Consider the following 27,684-nt stretch of genomic DNA (forward strand, 5'->3'; position numbering starts at 1 on the left):
TCAAATCAAGTTTGTTGCCGAGCTGTCGTTATCTGCAGTAACAATAGACAGTAATTACAACTGATAATTGCCTTTAAGATAAGCAAACAATGGCAAACTTCTGGCTAATCCGTCTAGGGACCTTACATTACAATTCCTAATGATGTTCTAGTTTTGCTTCCATTTAAAGCGAACACCTTAGTTTGTCTCACCAAATCATTGCGGATATTAAGGGGGTAGTTAACGTTAGCCAATTTTACGTTAACTATAAAGACTATTGTAGAGTGAGAAAATGTACCTGGTGGTTAGAGCGACAAAAGATGGACCCCTCCTGAGTCCTGATTCCACAATTTAGACAAGTCATTTTTATTTGTAAATATTCATCTGCTTGTTATTTTTATGCCTAATGCTACAATGCTATGTTATTTAGACAAGGTGAAGCTTAATAAACTAGTTCTATCTGCTTGAAGACATGAATGAGTTGAAACAAAACACAGATCACTAAGATGAGTGGGTTTTTAGACTACTCAGGTTGCTTTTTAGTTCTTTTTTTATTTTATTTTTTAAAATCTAAGGGTACTTTTATTTTGGGTAGTTTCCCAGCCAGATGGGGGTATCTTGAGGTTTTTTTTCATTGAATTTTTGCAGTCAAAACCTCAGTCTTAGTGGATTGTCTCTATTACATAAGTTAATTCCTAACTTTTTCTCCTATCTTATATTTCTATATAGGCATAAGTAAGCAGTTCTACTCTTAATGTATTAAACCAAAACCTCATTAATTGATCTTTACGGTGCTTCCTCTCTATCAATTCGGCACATTAAATGTGGGTGTATATAATATACAGGGTTTTTCCAGTAAAACTTCGTAGTGGTGCCTTAAACCTTATTCAATATAAACAGTGTTGAAATGAATTCGATGACTTTATAAGCAACAACCCTTATGTATAACAAGACAGCATAAACCTTAAATAAGACATCAAATGTAGAGTTGTGAAATCGGGTGCACAGGTTGTCAGGTCGAATCAGATTGGGTCGCTCTAGCATTCTAGGTCAGCTTTTCTGTGCCAGTTCGAATTCAAGTTCAGGTCACTTTGGGTTTGGTTGGATAGTTCTTGTGTCAGGTCGTTGCCGTTGTTTTATCCCAGTCGGCTTAAGGGCCTCTAAATTCCCCCACGCATCTCTTTCTGCAGAGATGAATGCAAGCTTGTGGGTAGAGGATACTGGATGTCTGTTCAAGCACTATCTTGCTTGGTTCAATTTGTCAACTAGGAATCCATGACGTAGTCATGAGCTCATGGATACAATGCAAAAAACATCTTGTGTTCCTTGCTTTTGATAAGCACTTTACCTAAATATAACCACATGAATACATGAAGCTAACAGAATAGGACAAACCAGCCTCTGCCTTCCAATCTACTAACCTCATTCAGCAAATGCAGCAGTCTGTACCTCACATGATGCTAGAAAAGTTGGAAAGTTAAACTTGACTACGTTTTTAACTCAGCACGAATGCATGCAGAAGTAATCTATGGTCCTTTACTTCAAAATAGTAACTTTTGGCAACTAAGGAATACAGGAACATATGATTTTACTTCAGTAAGATTCCTAGCTGTCAGTAAATAATCTTCTGATTGAAATATTTAGCTACAAGGTATTCTGGCGCTCCGACAGAGTGGAGGACAGCCAACATTAATATGTAACAGATAATTCAATTTGTGGCAGTGTAATCTAAATAAGAAATGTGGTGTACAGACAATACACAGTAGTAAAATTTGGTGTCAAAATTTTCTGCTCCCTCTTTTAATTAATTAAATTTCACACTTAAAATATGCTCCCCACCCCCCAAAACCACATACTACGTATATTAACAAACTCACACCGAAATGCCATTTTGTATCACAACAAACCTGCCTCAACAAGGTTTCTCCTTCTCAGAGTCTCGTCTAGCAGTTTGAAAGTCTTCTTCACAAGCTTCTGGTCTAGAGCGGTTGTTCTGTAAATCTTGAAAACTCGATCAACACGATCAGGGGCAGTGCATTGGTAATAGAGCTCCTCGAATTTCTTCTTAACAAACCTGACAGTATAATACAGTGATCAAAATATTGAATCTAAACATGAAGTTGCCTGCTTTGCATTGTGGATGTAAGCCAACAAATACAAAAGCTATAGCATATATCACAGATCTACAAAGCTAACTCATTGTTAATAGCTTAATGCACCAAACATCAAACAAGAGCTTTTGCAAACATATATTCTGCCAATCACTGAAATTCTCTACAGAATTCCAAAAACAAATATGAGTTGGAACCAAAAAAAAATGGATGAGCAACTTCATGAATTCCACCAACCATAACAACTAAAGCAGACAGTAGCCAACTAGCCATGAAGTGCTTACTCATAGGCATGCTCAATCTCTTGTTTTCCAGATGTAACTGATTGATAATCCTTGAACCATTCGCATGTACTCAGTGGAACCTGTTGATCAAAGAATGACATTCAATATATGGAGTTAATTCAACAAATTCTCAAGGCCAAAGAGCTTATTGACCTTACTTTCTGAACTTTCTTCTCAAATATATCGAACTTGTTCAGGAACAACATGATGGACGTTCTCTGCAAAAAAAGGGCAAGGATTCAACAGTTAAATCTTGCCAGGAAAACACTATGTACCCCATAATTCCAGAATAGTAGAGGAAAACCTCAAAGCATTGCTGCTTCAAGACCCACTCAAAGAGCTCCTTAGTTTCAACCATCCGATTCTTATTCTCATCCTCATAGAGCATTTGATCGTAACTGATTCATAGAGTAAGCACAAACTGAGTACATAATTTGCCACCAAAAAAAAATTCTCAGATATCAGTTAAAAATGTTAAAATTTAAAACCGTACAGGTCATGTCTTAGTATATAACATCTATCAAGAAAATGAAACAGGATATGAAGTTTAAACCACTCAGAGAGTCGAAATAGCATGAAACAGGATATGAAGTTTAAACCACTCAGAGAGTCGAAATAGCATGAAATGATAAGTATAGTATCACAGGTAAATCAATCAACAGTCAAACTTCACCATCACAGATCTATCTCTCCAATTCATAGTTCTTTCCTCTCCAATCCCGAGAGTCATAAAAGTATGGAATGATTAGAATAGTGTCATAGCTCATAGGTAAATCAATCTCTAAAGGTCAAACTCCACCATCGTTGATCCATCTCTCCAATTCATAGTTCTTTCCTCTCCAACACTGATCTATCTCCACACCACCATTCCTCTCTTTTCACCTCCACCCACCACCTATCCCCCCTCTTCTCCACCTACACAAAAAAGGTTATTCGGGGTCAAATTTGACCACTAAAGTTCTAGATCACCATTGGCCAATAACAACCACTATGTCCACTGATGATCTAGATCAAAGATCAAAGAAAATAAGGCAATTTATTTCTTCTGTTCATTTTCTGTACTTCAATTTTAATTTACTTTTCTGGTTACCGGAGAGGGGGAGGGGGGGGGGGAGGTGATGAACTAATGCTTCAACTTAGTTATAATTAGTGGGTTATTGGTTTCCTTATTTTTAGTCATTAGTCTAATTTGTTTTAATTAAGTCATTAAGCATGTGTTCAATTAATGAGAAGTGGATAAAAGTAGAGGGACATTAACTTAGCCACTTACTCCACAAGTCCACGTTTCTAGCATTAGTTGCTTAGTTTTAGGATGATTTGGTTTTGTAGACAGTTTCAATGTGAAGGAGAATGCTATTTATTATCTTCTGTTCATTCTCTGTACTTCACTTTCCACATTTTTTATCTTTTTTATTGGGAGGGGAGGGGGGGTTCAGTAATTTGGGTAGTGGTAGTTGTGGACTCATTGCAATGATGGTGGAGTGAGGGACGGAGGCGCCAGGGAGATGAATGACTGCAGTTACAGCAGCGGGGAGAGGAGGCAGTAGGTGCTTGTAGATGAGGTAATAGTGATGGTGGTTCGGCTAATGAAGTTGTGCATCAGATTGTGATGGAAGAAAGGGTCATGTTGCTAAAGGCAGGCAGTGACTTCCTAGCAAAAACACAGGTGTAACAAAAGTGAATTAGAGAATTCATAATTTGCTAAATCCTTGAGTAAAAAGGTGCAGCAGGATTTTACTCGGTCTAGATTTATGATGAATAGGGTTAAAAGGAGATATCATAGGGACTATGAAGAACCGGAATTCACCCAACAGATAGACAGATCTTAAGGTTTTCACCTTCCTTGAAGAAATGGATGATTTGGATAATTGCATGACAAGCCAAAAAAAAACAACAAATAACTACAGCATCATGGTTGCCAGGAAGAAGCCTTGTCGTCCATCTCAGAGTTTATTGTAAATAGTTCGGACAATTACATGGCCACAAATAATTTAAATCTTTTTACATTAAACATGACCTCAGATAAAAATTCCGCACATAACAAGCTGGACTGAATCATGGAGATTAATTCTGACAGGATTTGAAGTTTACTTATATTGCTGCATGCATTTTGAGTTTGAAGAATAGAAAATTACAGAGGGTGTTGAGCGGCATAATGGATGAATTATATACTGTTATAATGAGCACCAATAGAGCAAGAATTGGCCTAATTAATTATTGCTTGGAACCCACAGGTAATTTTTTATAACTCATCAAAATCCAAAACAAGCAGCAGAGCACAGATTTGGGCCAAGTTGAAAATCTGAGGTGAATATGGTGTACGTGATGAATGTGAGAGTTTTTCTCACATTAGTGATTTTTGTACTTCAATGCAAGCATTAGGAGTCCAGCAGGGTTAAATGTCCTTGGTGGAATTCCTGTATCCAAAGAAAAATGATTCTAGTTTTTCAGTAACTTATGGCCGGGGTTTTCTGTATTCTATTTTTTTTTTTTTTGAACAGGGTGATACCTTCTGAATCTTTCAATCCTACCCAACATAAGTTCATATTAGTTTCACTTTCATTTCACTAATTAATTAGTCTCTTCATCAATCAAGAATCACCAAAGAAACAGAGAGTTCAATTGAAAGGAAATTTGGTTAAATTGTTGGATCTCTGAAACCTTCAAGTCCTATAAATTTAAATTACAATGTCATCACAATAGATGATGTTAACATCCAAAATATGGGACACAGACACAACATCAGTACATCACCAACATACAATAAAATACTAACAAACCAAGAAAAGAACATCTTACTCGCTTATAGCAGCACAAAAGATTACAGCCGTGACACCTTCAAAAAGATGGATCCACTTCCTTCGCTCATTTCTTTGGCCTCCAACATCAAAAAGTCTGTATACCTCACCACTTTTCTTATTCTCTCCAACTGGGCTGTAAATTTGAAATTTTTAATTAAACGGAGAGAAGAAAAAGGTGTTATAAATTGTGAATTTCTGGACAGTTAAAATTAAAAAATAGTTAGACACAAGCTCCTGCAGATACTGGAGATAACCTCAATATCACTAAAGTTCAGAACTACCTAAAAGCAATTTCTTGAGTTTTTAGAATACTCGAAGAAAGATAACAGAGACGTGTCACAAGGAGAAAGAAGCAGTACTATTGTGTTTAACTGAACTGAAAATGCAAAAATACCTAGAGATAATTCATTTCAGCACAATGTTTACCTGAACTGAATCTCAACAACCCCTGTTGTGCGGACACGGGCATAAAGAACGTCTTCCTGGATATACAATGCCATTGGCAAGGACATAGAATGCAGTCATAATGATGTACAAAAAATGCTATGCACGAATTATACATAATCAAAAGGTGCAGTAAAAAGTATAAAAGCAGATAAATGACGGGAAATAAATAGTTACTAGGGAACATTACAAGTATAAGGGGTAAAGAGCAAAAATGCAGAACTAGAGATATCCCTCATATGCTTCTCCCAGTTGTTCTATTGTCCGCTAATTTTAGTGATTGCTAGATTACACATTGGGGTAAATCATAAAAGTGCTCTAAATTTGAAGATAAAAGTTTAATTATGTTTTCTGCTTAAATCAACCACCAAAAGATAAATGAAAGGTGATAAATAGCATCACGCACCTTTGTAGGGATATAATCTGCATCAGAAAGTCTTTTAAGGTGTTCCATAAAATAATCGGTACAGTCTGGAAGTTGTAGTTCACTGCTGCGGGCAAGAGTTTCCTACAGAGATTATGCTAGTGAGTAGAACTCGTTGAAGAATACAATCATATTTATTGATAATGTGGTAAACAAACAAGTGCCACCAGATCCAGCATCTTGAAACAACCAAATGCAATAACAACCTGAATAGCCGGATCTTTCCATAATTTTTCAATTTCCTCAGAAAGCTCTTTAGTGAGTTGTGGATAGTCCAACCTGCCACCAATTTCTGAAAGCTTGTCTCCGAGTTCCTAACAGAAGAAACATATTTTAAAATTTTGACAAAGATAATGTTCCATCCCTCAGAAAGTCAATAGGGGACAAAAAACAGTCCAAGAAAACTTGGTTGACTGTCTAGCAAATCAGAGAAATGGGAAAACACGTTGGACATTCAAGCCAAACCTGTCACTTATGGAAAAGTGAAGTCTAACCTTGTTATCGGTGGACAAGGTATACTTTGAAGAGTCGGTTTCATTTAGAGCCAATTCCTTGGAGCCATCAATCAATAACTAACAAAAACAAAACAAGCGTAACATGATTAAAAATGCAGCAATTGTAGTGAAACGAAAATGAAGACGAAAATAGTAAGGAAGTAAAAAGGCATGTCAAAAAGGGAAACAACCGACACACCCTTGTTCAAGTATAGCATACTTTGATAGTCTGATAGACATTGGCATGAATAACGGGTGTATAGCTGTTCAATTCAGCATGATCAAATCCCATCTGAAACAGAAGTTTAATCTGCAAGCGAGAGAAGAGCCTAGTGTAAGACATTAGTAGTAGCGGTGATGAATGAGCACAGAAGCAAGTGAAATAATGAATAACGATACCTGCTTGAAAATAGTTGATTTACCGGATTCTCCAGCACCTTGAAAAGGAAAATAATAGGAAATGAATGTGGTGCTTTTAATTAATAGTAAAAAAAAAAAGAGAGAGAGAAGCATACCAAGTAAAAGGAGCTTCTGTATATGCTTTTCAGCAATAGTTTCTCTCTCAATCCTTCTTTCGATCTCAGTAGCCTGGAATTATAAGATGAAATTGCAATTGTGAAATTGCAATAGTGAATTGTTTAATAAATAATAATAATAATAATAATAATAATAAAAAGAACCTGGGCATTTTCAGGATCAGGTTGAGTGGAATGTTGATGCCTGCTGCAAAGTAAACCCATGGTGCTGCCTGCTGATTAACAAATCCAGAAAGATATTCATGAAAACTGACCCACTATCCAGTGTAGCAGTAGTAGTAAATAGTAATCATTGAAAAGAGAGTGATGAGTAAATTACCCAATTATTCAAACTGTTGATGTTAAATTAGGGTTCAGCTGCTGCTTGATCTTTGATAATGGCGGTGTTGGGTGACTGCAATTACAGTAAGAAGACACGCCACCCAAAGTTACCCTCAAACCCAATTAGTTAGTTTGAATTATGTTGCCAATTTCCCCACTTTTTTCACTCGATCGTATTTGTGCTTTTCCTTCCTTTTCTTTTTATTATTATTATTATTGTTTTTGGAAATTCAAGCCTCGTGCTTACTTCCTTCCAACACATCCAACTCCATATCTCACCAAACCCATTACCACCGCCTACTACCGTTTTCACACATCAAAACTCCAAATCCCCCATTTCTTTTAGATTACTACCGACTTTATTTCAATAAGCTTTCATTTGCTCTAATCTCATTTTTTACTGTAGTATGTTTTACTTTACTACTCCATAGTTGTAGTTTTATTAAATTTTGACTTCATTTTCCTAATTCCACTTATGTCTTGTCTCTTCGCTTTATTTTTGCTAAACTTATATTATCTTTGTTGAATTGAAATTATTTTTATTGATTTTCTATTACTACCTTTGTGTGAGAGATTAAAAAAACCTCTCACACAAATAACCAATTGTTACACATAATGTGAAACAAAGGAAGTATATTTCTTCTTTAAAATGAACGATTTTTATTGAATTGAAATCGTCTTTAAAAAATTGAAATTAAACGAAATATTTGTACTCAATATTATTATTTTAATAGGAAAAGATTAGGGCTTTAGTATGCAATTAAACTTATTTAATAACTACGGTGACTAACACGCGCATCACACGCGCCATAGCTAGCTACACCCCAGGAGCCTTTTTAATTTGACCTTCTATCACAATATGTATACAAATATTTTTAGGGATATAAATATGTGCACACTACTATCATTAAGAATTAGCATTAATGAGGTCAAATAAGTAAACAACTATTTTTAGGGGTATAAGTGTCCGCACACTATTTATACTGGTTGAACTATCTAAAAGGTAGGGATAATTAAATGAAAAATATTAAGACAAAATCTAACTAGATCTCCCTATGCAAAGTAAATAGTGTTTTCTTCGAGTTCATGAGCTAATATCTTGATTTTTCATGACACTAATACCTAGCTTGATTTAAAAAATAAAAATAAAAACTAAAAAAGCACCTTATATCCAATTTTATTTGCGGCTATAAACTCAATCAAATGTTTGACTATCAACTATGTTGTCTCTCTTTCAATATATACTCACATAGTCACATGTAATCCTGGGCACCGTGCCGTGCCGGGCCGCCGCGGGCCGTGCCTGGCGGGCCACGGGCTGGTTCGTGCCGTGCCGGTCGTGCCGGCGGGCCCAGGATTTCGTGCCGTGCCGTGCCGGCCATTTTCACAGGCCAGCCCACGGCACGGCACGGCCCTCGTGCCTGGCGGGCTCATGCCGTGCTGGCCACGTGCCGGCCTGCGGGCTGGCCTGCGCGGGCTGGTGCAGTTTTCATTTTTTTTTTTTTTTTTTTTTTTTTTTAATGACAACATTATAAATTAATAAGTTTATAATGTATATAAGTTATAAAATTATAATTATAAGTTTTATAAGGTAACTTATAAGTTTATAACTTATAAGTTATAAGTTATTAAGTTATGAATTTTATAATTATAAGTTGAATATTTATGTTTTATAATTTGTATATTCAATATTTATATTTATATATTTACTTTATACTATTACTTTAAAATTTAATGTTTATGATTTATTAGTAATTGGTATAATTTTATTTTTTTCTAATATGAATTTACAAATTGTAACAAAACGGGGAAAAAAGGCAAATTGGACTTTGGATGTGAATAATGCGTACTTTATATTATTATTACTTGAGTTGAGAAAATTGTACAATGATAACAATGATAAAAATCATACAATGATGGTATTAAACAAAAATTGGAAAATGATAAAATTGATATTTTTAAAATCGTACAATATACAATAATTGTCTATTCTTCTTCTCCTTCTTCTTGCTCGTCTTCGTCTTCGTCTTCGTCTTCGCCTTCGCCTTCAAGGTCATCGGCTAGTTGCATAGATTGGGAACTAGCCGAACCCGAACCGGAAGCGGAGGTTCCTTCTTCGTTGTCGTTGTGGTCGTAAGAACGGTCTTGTGAGCGATTTTCCGCATCCAACCAATCTTTGAAACACACGCACATTTCTAGTGTTTCGGGTTTTAGACTTGTTCTTCTATCGTCTAAAACCCTTCCGGATGCGCTGAAAGCTCGTTCGGAGGCGACGGAGGAAACTTGGATAGCAAGAATGTCTCGTGCCATTGCCGCCAAAGTTGGATGCTTCGAGCTTTGTTGTTTCCACCATGCAAGGAGGTCGAGGCTGTTTATCTCATCGTCGTCCATGCCTTTGGTGAAGTCGTAACTCAGGTACATCTGCAACTCCGAGACGTCGCTTTGCGTTCTCCTGATTGATGAATCACCTGAAAACCTTGAAATCAAGTTAGTAGCTTGTGAAAATAAATGTTTGGCCTTCTTACTTACGTTTTTGGATGGTTGGGAAGGCCCTGAGCGAGGAACGGTGCCATATTTGGCTTCATAGACTCTATATAAAGCAAAAAACTGATCCTTCACATTAGTCTTATAGTTTTCTACATCATCGTCAAGAAACATGCATTGAAAGTAAATGTCAACTAACATAAATGTGTTTTCATACTTTTGCCTAGGATCTAATATGGAAGCAAAAATATAAATCAAAGGAATCTCACTATAATATTTACGCCACTTTTTTTCCATTGCTGGAAGATACTGATCATAATCACTTTGATCGCGATGATCAGCGAAAAGTTGGGCGAGTAAGCATGCATTAGAAAGAAAGTTTTGAGCACAAGGATTGTAAACAGTAGAAAAACAATACGTCATGTTATATAATAACTGTAAAAATTGCATATATCTTTCACAGTTTTTCCAATCATCATCATACAAAGCATTTTGTGGAAATTTTTGGTTGTAAAATAATGTTAACGGGCCCTTGTACTCAATTGCCTTTGTTAACATGTCATAGGTGGAATTCCACCTAGTTGGGCAATCGGTTCTAATTTTTATTACCCTTATCTTTTGTTGTTTTAGAAAACTCTTCCATTCTTGGTATCTCATGTTAGAGCTATTAATAGACATAATAGCATCTCTGATTTTGCTGTAGTATGGGCCAATTGCCCGAACTCCATCCTGTACACATAAGTTAAGTACATGGCAAACACATCTAGTATGAAGAGCTTCACCGTCTAATAGTATATCGGTTAAGTTTTGTTTGATAAGATTAGCTGTGTATGTCATAGAGGTTGCATTATCAAAAGTCATAGACATCATTTTATCTCGAAGGTTGTATTCGTCTATTGCTTGCATTAAATGGTGAGCAATGTTAATGCCGGTGTGTGGGTATTCCAGCATTTTGAAATGTATTATTCTTTTTTGTAACATCCATTGATCATCTACCCAATGGCAAGTCACACATAAATAGTGATATTTATAACCACTATCCCAAGAATCGGCTGTTAAAGATACTCTACAGTTAAGGTTACTCAATTCGGCTTGTAACCGGACTTTGTACTCTAGGAAATTTTTCATTGCGGCGGAACGAACGGTTTTCCTAGAGATTCTTTTATGTTGGGGTTGTAGTGCTTTGTTAATGTAGGTGTTGAATGCGTCACTTTCCGAGAAAAGAAAAGGTTGTTCGGCGTGTACTATCATTTTTCCTAGTTCATCCCTATCCCTCTCATAGTTGTATGTAAAGCCGTATGGATGGAATTGGGAAATTTTGGGCTGGGTTGGATCACTAGCTGGTTTTGCACAAGCTTTCATGAGTCTAGATAAGTGTCCCGTCCCGTTTTTGGTAACTGCCGTGAATACACTATTACATGTTTTACATTTTGCCCATTGTTCACCATCTTTACTTAGGACAAAATAACGCCATACCTCACTCCTTCGGTTTTTCAAAAGTAGCATCTCAGTTTCGGTTAACCATTCATGATGTGTGTGATGGTTAGTAGTGGGACTAGTGGGAGTGGCAGTAGAAGGGGTAGAACCGGAGGGAATTCGGGTACTTTCTTGGATACCTTGGCTAGAACAATAGTTTTGTTGATTACCGATATAATTAGGTGGAAATTGGTATGGTGGTAGTGGAAATTGGTTTAGTGGTGGTGCTGGAAATCCCGACGTATTATATGGCTCATAGCCCGGGGGGAAGTAATTGGGGTCATTGGTTTGACTCGTAATTTGGGGGCTCGTTGTATTTGGTGGTTCCCTAGAACTACTACTACGGATAAGTCGGCCTTTCCCCCTAGACCTAGATGATGGGTTGTTCGATGCCATAATTAACAATTAATTTTTTAATAAAAAGTGGTTAACTATAATAATAATAATTAATAACAACAATTTTAACAATAAAAATATCAATAATATTAATTAATAACAACAACTATAACAATAACAATAACAACAAAAATAAATAATAACAACAATTGTAACAATAATAATAATTAATAACAACAATTATAACAACAACAATAACAATTAACAACAATAATAATTAAACAAGATTATTCTAATAATAACAATAAAACAATAATAAATTTAAGATTAGTTTAGATCTTACAACCGTGCTTCAACGCTCCACTAATTACGATTACGAACTTTTTAATTTTTTCCGATATTAGGAAAATAATTAGAGAATTTAAGAGAATAATTAGAGAATTTAAGAAAATAAGGATTATTAGAGATTTAGAGAATATAAGAGATAAGAAGAAGAGATTGTGATTTTGTGATTTGGGAATGAAATGGAGGTGAGTATTTATAGAATTTTTGGCAAAAAACTAGCCGTTTTATAGCCGTTGGCCCGCGGGCCGTGCCTGCGGGTCGTGCCTGCGGGCCAGCACGGCGGGCCATGCCCGTGCTCGTGCCGGGCCGTGCCTGGGAATTCTCAACCGTGTCCGTGGCACGGCCCGTGGCACGGAAGTTGAACTTCGTGCTGTGCCGTGCTTGACTTCGGGCCGTGCCGGGCTGCGCCGAACGGCGGGCCGTGCCGGGCGGCACGCGGACCAACCCGGCCCGTGCCCAGGTTTAGTCACATGTGTGTTACTTAAAAAAAAAAATAAAAAATAAAATAAAAAATAAAAAAAACCATTAGGAAACCCTCTACAAGGGAAATTTCTAATAGTGCATCTAGATACATTGTGAGAATTAAACTAAATTTATTATAATATGTAATACCCTGTATTTTTATACGTATTTTAAATTAAATCAATATTTTATGAAGTATTTAAATAATTCGAAATGAATTATTTATAGTATTTTATTAATTTAAAAAGGTTTATTTTAATTAAAGGTTCATTTTTATTTATTTAATTATTTTGGAAATATTTTATTTTATTATTTAGAAACTTTGGGGCATACTATTTTATAAAAGGAAGTTTTAAGGTCAATAGAATTTAAGGAAAGTCAAAGACTAGTTTGAATGGGAAAAGGAATCATTAAGGGTAGAAGAGGAAATTTAAGCTAGGAGGGTTTGAGATAGGGTATAAATACCCATCACATGAGCAAGTTAAACCTTGCCCAAGGTGAAAAATACCCAAAAGTAAACTCTCTCTCTCCTCTTATTTTCTCTCCCCTTAACTTGTGTGTGCATGTCGGTGTGTAAAAAACATAAAGGGGAGGGGGGAAATTAAGGGAGAGAAATAAGAGGAGAGAGAGTTTACCTTTGGGTATTCTCCACCTTGGGCAAGATCTAACTTGCTCATAAGATGGGTATTTATACCCCCTCTCAAAACCCTCATATCCTTAAATTCATTTTCTACCCTTAATGATCTCTTCTCCTATTCAAACTAGTCATTTGACTTTCTTTGAATACAATTGACTTTAAATTCCCTTTTATAAAATAATATGCCCCAAAATTTCTAAATAATAAAATAAAATATTTTCAAATCAATTAAATAAATAAAAATGGACCTTTAATTAAAATAAATCTTTTTAAATTAATAAAATACCATAAATAATTCCTTTCAAATTATTTAAATGTTTCATATAATAATAATTTTAAATTAAAATACGTATAAAAATACGGGGTATTACAAATATGATGTGTTTATTCGCTATGATTATTATATATTTGCTTGTGAGACTAACACAAAGGTATTAATATTTGTTTTGGGTTTTGATAAGGGCCTACAATAGTTCCAAGTTGTAGATTGACTTCGTTTGACTATGGTTTAACTTTACTTTCGTTTGGTTTTACTTTATAAGTTAACTTGTTTTGAATGGTTTTTAAAGTGAGTCTTCTGTTGTGTGTTTTTGATAATTGTCTTAGCCGTTTTCACGGTGGCGGTAATGTCTTAGACTTTCCTATTTTGTATTTTAAAAAGAGCAAAATAGGTATTTTAAAGGAAAGAAATTTCTAGGGTGTTACATAATATCTATATTATCGCTCACTAAATCACCCGTCTTTGATATATATGGTGATTGGTGAATGCTTCAACCATGAAATTGGGAAAGTAGTGCTCTAATATCGAGGATGATGTGCTCGATCTCCCACGTACGGAATGGACCACATACAGAATGGAACATATATACCTTGGACATAGTTAAGAACTAAAAGGTTGTTGCCCTCAACTTGAATATTACGTATACCTTGTTAGAGAGCTATGAGAATATACCTTGGTGGAGAGTATTAGCTTCTGCAATGAAGGCTTTGGTAATACTAAGTTAAGGTGGTAGACTTAATGAGACCGTTGTTGCCTCTAATGATGATTTATGTCGCTACTGAATTATGGTAGATTGACTCGTCGAAGTTGTGTTTGGAGAAATTTGAAGGAGGTAGCTTCCAAGAAACGAGGAGAGGAAGTTGTATAGTGGAGTAAAATGACGGGAGTGAGATCTCTTAATAGGGGATCCCAAGGAAGAGAAGGTATTGATGAGACTTCTTTGTTTTCAATCAATAGCCGCAAAATTCGCTCGATGGTAAACACGAAAATAATCTATAGTTTCGTTTTAGAAAACGATAGAATTTCATTCTTTTCAAATGCTCTAGACAAGGAAAATAAATTTTCTTAAAGTAAATTCGTGTTTCCTAAGATACAACATATATAGAGCCAACAAGTGATTGAGAAGGGATAGTGTATTCTTTTTTTTTTTTTTTTTTTTTTTTTTTTGAGCAAAGCGTTCTATCTATTTTCTTTATTAGAGGGTTAGACCAAATTTCTATAGTTTTGTCACAACGTAGGAAAAGGTGGCTTAGAGTTTTTGCTATGCTGATTGCATAGGATGCAATTTTAAAAGGGAATAGTATTACTTCTTTTTAGAAGGTGACTTCAATCCAAAACAATAATGAAAGATTTGCCATAAGAAAATGTATAGTTTATGTGGGATGTTTAGAGCTCAGATCCAACGATATTGCCATTTAGTGCTATTTGGCTAATGAAGAAGAATAAGTAAGAAAAGATAGACTTTAATTTAGGGAGTAGAAGGCGAATCAGATTTTGAGGGTAAGTATTCAAAAATTTAGTTAAAAAAAAGAAGTTAATGCTTGGAATCTTGACTCTATCATCAAATAAAATGAAGTAAAGGTGATTTTACTAACTTTGTTAATCAACTCTTACTTACTATAATTTCAACAATAAACCTATTGTCTATAATAGGTTATTAGAATTGCATATAAGAAGTATGATATTATTACAAAAAAAAAAATCTTTAATATTATTATAAATTTAAATGTTGATAATTTTGTGAGAATAATGGGAGCATAACATAAACAACTATGAAAACGGGGAAAAAAAAACCCAAAATCTAGCAAATGAGACTAACGATTTATTATTTTCTTTTTAAAGGGTACACACTAAAAGATAAGAGACCTTTCTCTTGAAGGTTGTACATAAGGATTATTTAAAAATTATTAATTTTTCTTGTGTGGATAGATCATTTTGCATAATTGGAGTTGATCATGATTAAATTTGCATTTGTTGTTGGATAAGATTATACTTCCAACCTAGTTTAATTGAGGGGAAAAAAATCCAAATTGTTTGGAGAGGGAAAAAATAAAAAAAACGTCGCCTGAGAGATTCGAACTCTCGCGGGGAAACCCCATGTACTTAGCAGGCACACGCCTTAACCACTCGGCCAAAGCGACCATTTGATGCTACATCGTAAAAAGTAAAGGTATTAAAAAACAGCATAAAAGAAGCCAATAACTGGAGAAGAAAAGCAGACAAAGGCAAGTGGTGGCGTTGGAAGGAAGAGGCGAAAATGGCGGCGTCGGGAGGTAGTGGTGGTGTTGGGAGTTTGTCCGGCGGCGATCGAGAAATACTTGCGACGGTGAACATGGTTGCTTCAAGTTTGTCATTGATTGGATCTAGCTTCATTGTCCTTTGTTACATTCTTTTCAAGGACCTTCGCAAATTCTCTTTCAAGCTCGTCTTTTATCTCGCTCTCTCTGTAACTCTCTTTCTCTCTCCTACCAATCATTCTATCACTTTGTTCTTCTTCCTTTCTTTTTTAATTAACAATCACTGCTATGTATCTCTCTATTGCATTTTTAGGTCATTTTTACAGTTGGATTGCAAACTTCAATATTCATTTTTAAGTATATTTGGATTACATTGTAATTTGGTTTTGATTGCAGGACATGCTTTGCAGTTTTTTCAATATTATTGGGTATGTTTGTATGTATGTTATGTCCAATTGTTCATCGCATCATTCATTATAATGCTCAATCATTTACTCAATTCTATGATTAGTTGTGATGTCTATATACATACACAGTGTTAATTACAGCGTTTCCCATTCTATGTAGAGATCCATCTACAGGGTTCTTCTGTTATGCTCAGGGTTATAGCACTCATTTCTTCTGCGTCGCGTCCTTTTTATGGACAACCACTATAGCTTTTACTCTTCATCGTACTGTTGTGCAACACAAGACTGATGTTGAAGATTTAGAGCCTGTTTTCCACCTCTATGTATGGGGTATGCATGTTTTCCATGTCTCAGGATCTATCTTCTGTTGTCATGCCCTGTCCGCTTCTACATTGTCATCATTCTCTTCATTTCATGACCTTAGTCTATTCTTCTTATCTCGTTTTCTTACAGGCATGGCAGCGAGTCATGCTGCTTATCTTTTTTTTCCTCGTCTTTAATTGAATTGAGTGCTTTTGTATTCATTCAGGAACTTCTCTGGTCATGACTATCATGCGCTCCATCGGTAATCATCATAGTCATATACGTGCTTGGTGTTGGTCCCAAACAGGCCGTGCAGGAAAGGCAAGAACAGAATCATATACCTCTAGTTATCCTGTGATATATTTAAAATAGTTCTGGACCTTGTTAAGTTGTTAGATTCCTGACCTTAATGCAATTTAGTTTAATTAATTTATGAATGTTTACTTCCACATTTCTTTTCATAAGTATCATAGCTAATGCATTTACTTTAAAAAAAAGAATTGAACTCCCTTTGGTGACCATTCCGTGCTTTTGACATGTGAATGGGGAATAGTCGAATAGCTAATGAGAAAGAAGATAAGTGTAATTGTAATTTGACAGACATTAATTCCTTGAAATTGCCATGGTCTTCTCCCTTTCTCGTCCTTATCTGTCAGGATTCGGGAGATTTTTTAAATTATTTGTATTCGTCTTTATGCGTTTTCAAATCAGAATATTGGCTACTATAAAATGCAGTTGATGGCTCATTTCTTAAATGCTTGTGTTTGATGTTAATTCGACTGCCTTCATCCGCAGGTTGTCCACTTCGGAACATTCTACGCTCCGCTTTGGGGTGCGATTCTCTACAATGGTTTTACATATCTTCAAGTGATCCGCATGCTGAAAAACGCAACTCGTGTATGTACTGACTCATGCATAAAAGTGTTATTTCATTGCACAGACCAATTAACTCACTCATACTGATCAGTCTAAGGCTGAATATTGAAATGCCCTCTATCCCTCATCATTTCAGATGGCAGCTGGTATGTCGGACCGGGCACACCAATCTGATGCTAGGCCAGACATGAGAGTATGTTTTAGTTTGCTGTACCTTCTTTGGCAATTGCCTAAATCTCTGATGCATTGCATTATTCATGTCATTAACTGTTCTTCCATGTTTATCACATCTGCTTTATGCTTCTATTTATACATCAATTTTTCTCTTTGCTGATTTTTGAATCCAATTTTAATTTTTATTATTTGTAGCCTCACCTGTCTTATACCTTAAGTATCATGGTTTCTTTATGAGGCTTTTATGCTGTCTTACTCAACTTCTTATGGGCCTGTAGCTCGTTACTACAAAAGGAAGCTTTAGGCCCATATTATATGAAGAATTTAGATGGTTACATGAACATACTTACCAATGACCATTGAGTCATTGACTGATTGCTTTTTATTTTTGGAATTTGATTTTTGTAAGGTCTTGCTAACCCTGGCTGAAATCTTTATTTTCTTTGTTTTTAGGCCTTAAATCGATGGGGTTATTATCCTCTTATACTTATTGGCTCATGGGCTTTTGGCACGATAAATCGGATTCATGATCTGATTGAACCAGGGCATAAAATCTTTTGGCTTTCTTTTCTTGATGTGGGGACTGCTGCACTGATGGTAATTTCAAGTTCTTATTGATAATTTTACTGGATGGAACAAAGGGGATGCTTCTTCTGTTTTGCTATTTTTGTGCAAATTACATTGATCCTATGTTGTACCAGGCAATAAAGCTGACTCTTCACATGTCTTGATCATTTGATTCATGTCCAGCATTCTTTTGTCTTTTTATTCTATGATTATTTTGTTTTCAGCCAGATTTAGTTGCCTAGGTGGATCCTCAATTTACAAGATGCTACACTATGAGGTTGTAGGATCCAAGACAGGTCAAAACCATATTTGGTGGCCCCTCACTTTAAAGAATGCTACACTCTGAGATTGTAGGCTCAGTTTATACTTTTAAGAGTCTCATGGTCCGGAAATAATAGTTACAAGTATACTTATAAATAATGGAATGTCCGGATAAGTAATCACCTTTCCTAATATAGTAATGACTTATGATTGAATTTGATAATATGCCATTATTATAAAAAAAATCTTTTTGAAAAACCACGTTATATTCTTATATAAAAAGGATTGGGACAATGTTTGTTTCTGGATGGAGGGATTATTTGTTCTCTTGTTAGTTGTATATGCTCCATTTTGTTGCAGTTTATTGATATTCGGAATCAGATTCATCTTCTGTTGTTTGGTTGATTGTCAGGGCCTTTTCAACTCAATTGCGTATGGTCTCAACTCGTCTGTGAGGCGGGCTATTTATGAGAGATTGGATCTGTAAGTAAAGGAAAACTACATATATATTATGCTTAGAGAAACAGTTTACATGTTGATTGCAGAGTGCTAAATAGTCCAGCAGAATAATTTAGCTGATCTTAGTCATATAACCTGTGAATATTCCTTTGTTTGTTATTGGAGATTTGGATTAATAAACATAGTTGCTGCTAGAAATATTAATATGTTAGAATTTTAGCTAGCGAGTTTAAATGTATGTTTGGTGCTGTCCTCTGTATCTAGCTTTTTTGACCATTCCAATCATTTAGTGCTACAGTCCTATTTTGGCTCTTAAAAACTCCTTCACTCTTTTTGTTGCATGCTTCATTGTGCGCCGAACTGGACTGTAGTATACACAGCTATTTGATTCAGATAGTAGGATGCCTAAAAACCCACTTGGGGACTTCTAATTGCACCAAGCGTACAAAACACATCTGGATGTAGTCATATTCACCCCTTAGGCACTTTTGTCTTCTTGCTTGGTGGGGAGACTCAGAGACTTAGTGCTAATAACAATGTAACATAATATCCTCATCAATGTCACCATATGTCCATATGTGGATTTTCAAGTAGCACAGCTGCAACTTGTGACAGCAGTTAAATCTATCATTCTATCCCCATCCCCCTGGATTTTTGTTTTCAGAATACAATTTTTGGATTTAGCTGATACCTGTTAATGATTTTGTGGTCTGATTTGTTATGCCTCTATTACTCAACAGAATTTGGCCTGAGAGACTGAGAAGATTGGATTTGCCACTTCGGATTTCAAAAGTCAGAGGGAAACAAGAAGAAAGTGAAATGGTCCCCCTAAAAATTCAAGAACAGCAACAATAGTTTGATGTCTCTGGGATCTGTTGTATGATTCCTTGGGATTTGGATCATTTAAAGAATGGTGTTGTAATGTACATTTGTAGAACAGAGAGTATCAAGAAGTTTTAAGGCAGAAACAAAGGGAGTTTTCTCTTGTATACATCCCGGTTTGATATCCAGCTTGTGGGAGCAGATGTTGACCTGGTGTAGCAGACAATCATTTGAAGGTATCTTAAAAAAAAAGAGCATCTGAGGCTTGAACATTGTCAAAATATACCTTCCAAGTTGCTAACAGTAGGTCAGTATTGATTGATTTTCGAGGGGAGAGTATCGCTTCATTTTGGGCTATGCAAGGATGTAAAAGATTTTCTGGTCTAGGATAGCCTGTGACGGAGTGGCAATTATTTTATTTCTTGACATGATTTAATGATGTGGTGACAACTGGTGAGAGCAATTGCAGCAATCATAGGTCTCCCTCTCTTGTGGCAATTTTGATCTACACTACTAGTGTGATTTATATATTCTTTGTTGTATGAGCTATCAAAAGTGTTTGTAATTGTGACATTGGATTTTAAGATTTCTGCGGCTATTCTGTAAGTCAACCATTTGGTAGAGCTTTGTGATGATGATGATGGTGCTGAGAAAATGAGGATAGCTGCTCCAGTGACGAGTCATTGCTAGTGTAGTGTCTGCAATTCTATGATTCTGTGGTAAAGGAACATGTTATAGTTTTTGATTTTTTATAGAAACAACAATATGATTTATGTATTATCCGTACCTTGATTGTGATCATATAGTATAACAAGTAGAGTAATAAATAAAATTAAAACTTAACTGTGTAATATATTGTTGATATTTACTTCGTACAAGTATTACCTTATCATAAGTTTTACTAAAATATAATTGCATATAATTTTGTTCAAATAGGAAGGAAAAAAAAAAAAAAAAAAGGTGACAAGGTGACTAGATGAAGCCCGTGCGATACACGGTTTATTTGTACTAGATGAACCTCGTGCGATGCACTGTTTGTTTGTATTTTTTTACAACTTATATATTTTTTCTTATGTTTGTGATAAAATTTGTTATCTTATTTATTTGTTGTACATAGTATATCATACTATCATTTAATATTTTTATTTTATTTATATTAAAATAAATTGTGAATTTTCACTCATTCGTTATATATTTGGATGAAATTCCTAATATCAAAAAATAATATTTAATATTTATTAATTTAAACTTTAAAATTTCATTCACCAATTTAAATGATAAATGATGAACATTTTTTTTTTGTTTTTCCAAGAAAAAGAGAAAGGGTATATTTTTAATTTCAATGATTTTTTCTTATTTTTTGTATTTAATTTAAAACTGTTTTTTTTAGAGAGAAAACTAATATTTTTTTAATTAACCGTGATTTCATTTTTTTTAAAGTTTAATAGTGTTTTTTTATATATAAAAGTTCCAATTTAAAAAGATAGTATTTTATTTTTATAATAAATTTAAATTTTAAATTTAATCTTATGTGGTGGTTTAAAATAACAATCCTACGTGGCATAATCCTATACATAGCGCTCTAAATGGCGCTCTAATAATTTTTTAAAAAGCAAAATTATAGGTGGCTCTCTAAAATATTGGGAAAAAAACTCCCCTCTATGTAATTTAACGTGATTTTATTTTTTTTATCAATATATTTTTATAAAATATTTTATTATAATCACTTGTCATATTTTCATTATTTCTTTTATCTAATCCAATTTTTTTTTTAAATATCAATTGAATGTGAATTTCATTTTTTAAGTTTAATAATATTTTTTTTATAAATACGAAATAAAATAAATTGTTTCTTTTCTCTTAGATAAAATTTTCAATTTAAAAAGATAGTATTTAATTTTTATAATAAATTTAAATTTTTAATTTTAATCTTACGTGGCGCTTTAAAATAACAGTCCTACGTGGTATAATCATATAAGCAACGCTCTAAAAATACTAATCCTACATGGCGCTCTAATAAGTTTTTAAAAATAAAAATCCTAGGTGGCTTTCTAAAATCTTGGGAAAAAACTCCCCTATATATACATATACTAGTTTTGTGACCGGGCGATACCCAGATTGTTGATAAATTTTTTGGTTTGAATGTTAAAATCGGTCTTATGATCCCTTTTGATAATGCTAAATATTTAGACATACAATATCATATCGCTTATTTATGTAATAATTGTACTTTTTGTAGTTTTGTTTGTAAATAAATATCTATGTTATTATTGACTTAAAATTATTTTTATTGAACTTTGATTATTTTTACTGAACTGAAAGTATTTAATTACCAAACTAAAAATATTTTTACTAATTAAAACTTATTTTTATTGATTCTCTATTTTTTTAAAAAAATAAATTAAATATATTATAAGTGGATCTTATTTTAAAGAATTTAAAACAAATTTTATGATGGAATTAGAGCTGAGTTATAGGATATTTATTTAAAGTTATGATTAATTTTGTATATGTGCAATATTAGAAGTATATCAATAATAAAACATTGTTATCTTAAAAAATCTATCCAAAATTCTCTTCCTTGGCTCGACACTTGGCATTTTCCTTAGCTCGACACTTGGCAAAAAAACTGGAATGCCAAGTGTCGTTGTCTCGTAGTCTGGCTGCGAGACCGGCTTTATTTATTAGTGATAATATGATATTAGATTTTTCAAAACAAATATTTTTTGTATATATGTGATAAAATATTATTTTATTTATCATTTAATATTCTTATTTCAAAATAAATTGTGAATTTCCTCTTAAAATTCCTAATCTCATAAGATAACATTTTATATTTAATTCATTTAAACTTTAAAATCTCCTTCGTTGATTTTGCTTATGTGGCATTTGAATTATTTAATTTTAAAATAATTTACAAGTCTCATATTTAATTGGTTATAACTAAAATTTATAATCCTACATGGTGCGTTTAGAAATTTTTATCCTACGTGGCTCTCTAAAAACTCGGGAAAAAACTCTCCTTTATATATATACTAGTATTATGCTTGGGCGATGCCCAGATGGTTGATAAAAGTTTAGGATAAACTTTTTGGATTGAATGTTGAATGCAGTCATATAATCCCTTTTGATATTGCAGGATATTTAGAAATACTGAATTAAAATTATATTTTATTGAATTAAAATTATTTTTACTAAACAGAAATTATTTTTACCAAAACTAAAATTATTTTTCCTGATTAAAACTTATTTTCCCTGATTCTCTATTGTTTTTGTAAAAAAAATTAAATATATTATAAATGGATCTTATTTTAAAGAACTTTTTAAAACGAATTTTAAGATGAAATAGTATCGAGTTATAAGATATTTATTAAAAGTTATGATTAAATATTTTTACTTAAATGTTAAATACGGTCAATAATTCGTTCTGATAATGTTGGATATTTAGACATACGATATCATATGGCTTATATTTATATGACAGTGTACTTTTTGTAGGTTTTTTTTGTAAATAGATATCTATGACTTGAAATTAATTTTATTGAACTTAAATTATTTTCACTGAACTGAAAGTATTTTTACCAAACTAAAATTATTTTTACTGATTCTCTAATAATTTTTAAAGTAAGTTAAATAACTATGCATTTTGTATGGCTAGCCACACCATCTGGTCGGACAAAGTAACCCCTATAAAACTGATCGAGTAATTCTTGTAATACTAAATGAGTAACCTCTAACACTAACTAAGTAACCTCCGAATGGCCTTCTTTCTGTCTTTCATCCTAGTTGTTCTATACTCGTACCAATGCTGGTATGTTACCTCCCTTTCATCATTTTGGTTTGGATGTAAGGTCCACTCATCCCAAGAGTCTGTTGTACTCGATTTTTAATTCCTGGTTATGCTGAGTCACCTTCACTGGATTTTTATCCATCTCTCTACGTTATCCCAACATAACAAACATTCAAAGGATTGCCACAAGCTTATCATAGAGGAAATCAATTAGAACACAATCATGCAATTATTAAATAACAACTTGCAAAATAATTAAATAAATGCAAGATATTCAGTATGCATGCATGCCCTTTCTAATCCTACCTGAATCTCACCAAATAAATAATTCAAGTTTCAAAGTCACTTTATAAACATTTAAAACAATTATTTCAAACACGGTTAAATTTAAATCATTTTTTACTTTTAAATATAAAATCCTTAATCGATTAATTAGGCGCCTAAGACATACTAATTGGCTTTAGTGGTAATTAAATCTAACCTGGCTCTGATACCACTTTGTAATACCCCAATAATTCTCTTTTTAAAAACATGTAAAGACCTTTAACAACCCGCAAGAAAAACACTGATGTGCTACCGCCACGTGTTCAAACGTTAAGGCTAGTTCAGAATTTAGCAGCGGAAAAACTAACTCAGTTATAAATAAGTTTCAAAACTAAAAATCAAACGAAATTTAGTCTTACAAGTCGGAACCATTAAGGCCCTTATTCAAAACCCAATAAAAAATCCAAACTTATGAAATGAAATATACTGTGGAATTATCCAACTCTCCACTCAAAATCCCACTACTTTGATGCAAGTACTGATTATGTAAAAACCTGTGATTAATCTGCTCCCCAATATTACAAGTGTAAAAATTGGATCATTACAGGGTCATTGAAGAGGCGAAGGCCATGATCAGGAAAGAGACACACAAAAGCACGCAATCAGCAACGCTGAGTACATACAAGCTACGAAATATAACAAAGAATTCCTAGCATAGTACTAATAAACACTCGACACACACAATTTAATTATTTATTCAAGCACATGTCTCAACTGTTAACATTACTAAGAATTCACTAATTAATAAATAATTCGTTTCATTCCATTTATTGATTGGATTAAGCAATAGACAAGGTTGTCTCCCCATGCTCCATTCCAGAACATCAATAAAAAAAAAACCCCATGCCTCATTTCAAAAACATCAATAAACATCCAATGGCAGACGGGCGCGACTCCGTGGCCATAGCTAGTATGAGAGCTCATCTAACTCCTTATAGTTTTAAAAAGTATTTGAAAACAAGAGACTCGTAGATCAGACGACCTCTAAAAAGTACACGGCTAATACCCCGTGAACCCAAACCCCTAATTGTCAATACTCTAAATGTGCACAAATCCAGAGTTTTATTGCTCATCCATCTTGCACTTTACGTGATTTACAAGTTTGGACTTGGTGATGACTCAATGCAAAACAATTAAACCAATCAACCTTTATCATTCAAGCAAATTCAAATTTCCAATTCAATTCTTGATTTATTAGTGACAAACAATATTTAGTATTGAATCCTTTAACTACCTTGGTGTATAAACACCTTAAGTGCATAAGGCACCTCAATCCTCAACCTCGTCTTATAAGACTTCAAATCTTCCTTTACTCATTCCATTTCAATAATAATGAACGAATAATAAAATAATTCATTCCATACATTCATGTACCTTTGCCTCTAAGCCCATCTTGCAAGTTATTGCATAAATAATACTTACAAGAAAAATCAATACGCAATTTTCATACATGAATCAAACCAATCATCACATTAATCATCAATCAAACTCACTACCAAACAATTTCATCCAATCTACAAGTTTCCTAACATGATTCTAAGTCTTCCAAGTCCTTAAACATGCTCCTAAAGTCAAGGTTTTCGTATCCTTGTACGTACCTTGAGTAAACGAGTTAGTTGGCCACTTTAGGAACTATAAATCACCTTCTACAAAGTCCTATCCTAAACCAAACAATAATAATTCAATCAATATCCAAGCAATATAATTTACAGCAATACTAACTTATTTTAAAACCTTCAAAATTCAATTGAACAACGCTTTAAAACCTTCTTTTTTACTAGAATTAAAAACCTTTATATAGTTCTTTATGTTTCCTACACAAAAACCTTGAATTACATACTTATTCATGAATTTACAGCAAGTTTAGAGCTTTATAAAAATCTGAAAATTTATTTTAAACATTAAACCTTCGTTAAAAATCAAAACCTGTCTGAAAACCATATTTAGAGGCTGAATTTGGCTACAAAAGAGTGGTGTTCACTACCATAGGTAGTGAGTTTTCATTTAAACGTCGATTACACACAAAAAACACTTTTTTTTTTTGTAAAAAACGAACGAGTTAGAATCTAAACGTGATTAAAAAAAATTAAGAACGGAGATCATAAGTTGATTAACGGAAAACTGAAAATTTGTTTTTATGCTTAATTAATCATTAGAAATTCAATAGGAACAAAAGCCTCAAATTAATTGATCATTAGATCCCTAAAATCCCAATTTAACTAAATTAAAACCCTAGGTTTAAAATTACAAAATCTGAAAATTAAAACAACAAATAAATTATTAGTTTAAAACATCAAAAACATGATTTTAATACTAAATAAACTAATTTAAGCAATAAAAACCAAAACCCAAAAATCAATTACATAAGCTTTATGAAAATAATAAGAAATAAAGGAGGAAGAAAATGAGACTAACCTTTTTGTGTGGGGAAAATTTGGGGATTCATGGGGTCTTTATAGGAGAGAATTGTAGGGTAGAATTGGACCTCATGAAAGTAATGGGCCAATTAAATAAACAAATGGGTTGTTAGACTTTGTTTTTATAATAATGGATTGTAGGATATAGGTTCATAAAATAATTTAGCCTAGAATAATTTTTGACCCAAATTAATAATTTAAAAATTAAATTCTGGAAAAATACTAATAAATATTATAAATAAAATAATATTTCATTTTTAAAATATTTAAAAATACGTGGGATTACAATTATCTTAAAAAATCTATCCAAAAATCGCTTACTTAGCATCATATGTGTCGCAATAATACATATTTATCTACTACGTGACGCGACACTTGGGGAAAAACTAAAATGCCAAGTGTCGCTATCTTGTGGCCTGGCTGCGAGACCGGCTTTATTTATTAGTGACTAGTTTTGTGCGTGGGCGATGCCTAGATTGTTGATAAAATTTCAGTATAAACTTTTTCGCTTGAATGTTAAATACGGTCCTACAATCCCTTTTGATAATGTAGGAAATTTAGACGTACGATGTCATATCGCTTATTTAATTAAATAAAAGTGTATTTTTTATAGTTTTGTTTGTGAATATCTATGTTATTATTGACTTGAAATTATTTTTATTGAACTTCAATTATTTTTTTAACTAATTCGCTATTATTTTCTTAAGTAAATTAATTATATTAAAAATGAATCTTATTTTAAAGAACTTTTAGAAACGATTTTTATGATGGAAATAGAACCGATATAAGATATTTATTAAAAGTTACGACTAATTTTGTATATATGAAATATTAGAAGTATATTGATAATAAAACTCTATACAATATTTTTATCTTGAAAAATTCTATCCGAAATTCGCTTACTTATCCTCATATGTGTCACAATCCTATTTATTTGTCGCCTACGTGTGTGGCTCAATACTTGGCAAAAAACTGGAATGCCAAGTGTCAATGTCTCGGCGATGCCAAGTTTGTTGATAAAATTTTAGGATAAACTTTTGGTTTGAATGTTAAATATGGACATATAATCCATTTTGATAATGCAAGATATTTAGACATACGATATCATATAATAGTGTACTTTTTATAGAGTTGTTTGTAACTAGATATCTATGTTATTATTGACTTGAAATTATTGTTATTCAACTTAAATTATTTTTATTGAACCGAAAGTCTTTTTACCAAACCAAAATTATTTTTACGAATTAAAACTTATTTTTTATTGATTCTCTATTATTTTTTTAACAAAATCAAATATATAATAAATGTATCTTATTTTAAAGAACGTTTTGAAACGAATTTTATGATGGAAATAAAACCGAGTTATACGATATTTATTAAAATTTTATGATTAATTTTGTATATATATGAAATATTAGAAGTATAGTGATAATAAAACTCTATACAACAATTTTATCTTACAAAAATCTATCCAAGAATCGCTTCCAGCATCATATGTGTCACAATAATACATATTTGTCTCCTACATGGCGCGACACTTGGCGAAAAACTGGAACGTCAAGTGTCGCTGTTTCATGGCCTGATTGCGAGACCGACTTTATTTATTAGTGATATGATATGATATGATATGATA

The 27,684-nt window shown here is 33.3% G+C and overlaps 2 protein-coding genes and 1 non-coding gene across 4 annotated transcripts; 1 reads left to right on the forward strand and 2 right to left on the reverse strand.

The window, feature by feature from the left end:
• Positions 1-1,550: 1,550 nt before the first annotated feature.
• LOC110726925 (guanine nucleotide-binding protein alpha-1 subunit-like) lies at positions 1,551-7,802 on the reverse strand. 2 transcript variants are annotated; one of them, XM_021906466.1, is made up of 14 exons: positions 7,393-7,802; positions 7,218-7,285; positions 7,053-7,125; positions 6,937-6,974; positions 6,758-6,847; positions 6,538-6,615; positions 6,250-6,357; positions 6,026-6,127; positions 5,602-5,657; positions 5,174-5,308; positions 2,679-2,772; positions 2,533-2,592; positions 2,375-2,454; positions 1,551-2,053 (listed from the first exon to the last, which is right to left on the reverse strand). In XM_021906466.1, the coding sequence occupies exons 2-14, from the start codon at positions 7,275-7,277 to the stop codon at positions 1,876-1,878; spliced, it is 1,152 nt and encodes a 383-aa protein (XP_021762158.1). In that variant the 5' UTR covers positions 7,278-7,285; positions 7,393-7,802; the 3' UTR covers positions 1,551-1,875. The 2 variants fall into 2 exon arrangements, with proteins under 2 accessions (XP_021762158.1, XP_021762157.1); XM_021906465.1 differs by having other exon boundaries at positions 7,218-7,288.
• Positions 7,803-15,281: 7,479 nt separating this feature from the next.
• On the forward strand, positions 15,282-20,368 carry LOC110726926 (G-protein coupled receptor 1-like). The gene is made up of 9 exons (XM_021906467.1): positions 15,282-15,860; positions 16,048-16,079; positions 16,219-16,388; positions 16,588-16,682; positions 17,157-17,258; positions 17,374-17,430; positions 17,865-18,008; positions 18,652-18,722; positions 19,439-20,368. The coding sequence occupies exons 1-9, from the start codon at positions 15,672-15,674 to the stop codon at positions 19,551-19,553; spliced, it is 975 nt and encodes a 324-aa protein (XP_021762159.1). The 5' UTR covers positions 15,282-15,671; the 3' UTR covers positions 19,554-20,368.
• TRNAS-GCU lies at positions 15,474-15,555 on the reverse strand. The gene has a single exon. It is a non-coding gene; the product is annotated as a tRNA-Ser (tRNA).
• Positions 20,369-27,684: the final 7,316 nt, after the last annotated feature.

Source organism: Chenopodium quinoa, unplaced genomic scaffold (assembly GCF_001683475.1).
Source record: "Chenopodium quinoa cultivar QQ74 unplaced genomic scaffold, ASM168347v1, whole genome shotgun sequence".
Taxonomy (NCBI): Eukaryota; Viridiplantae; Streptophyta; class Magnoliopsida; order Caryophyllales; family Amaranthaceae; genus Chenopodium; species Chenopodium quinoa.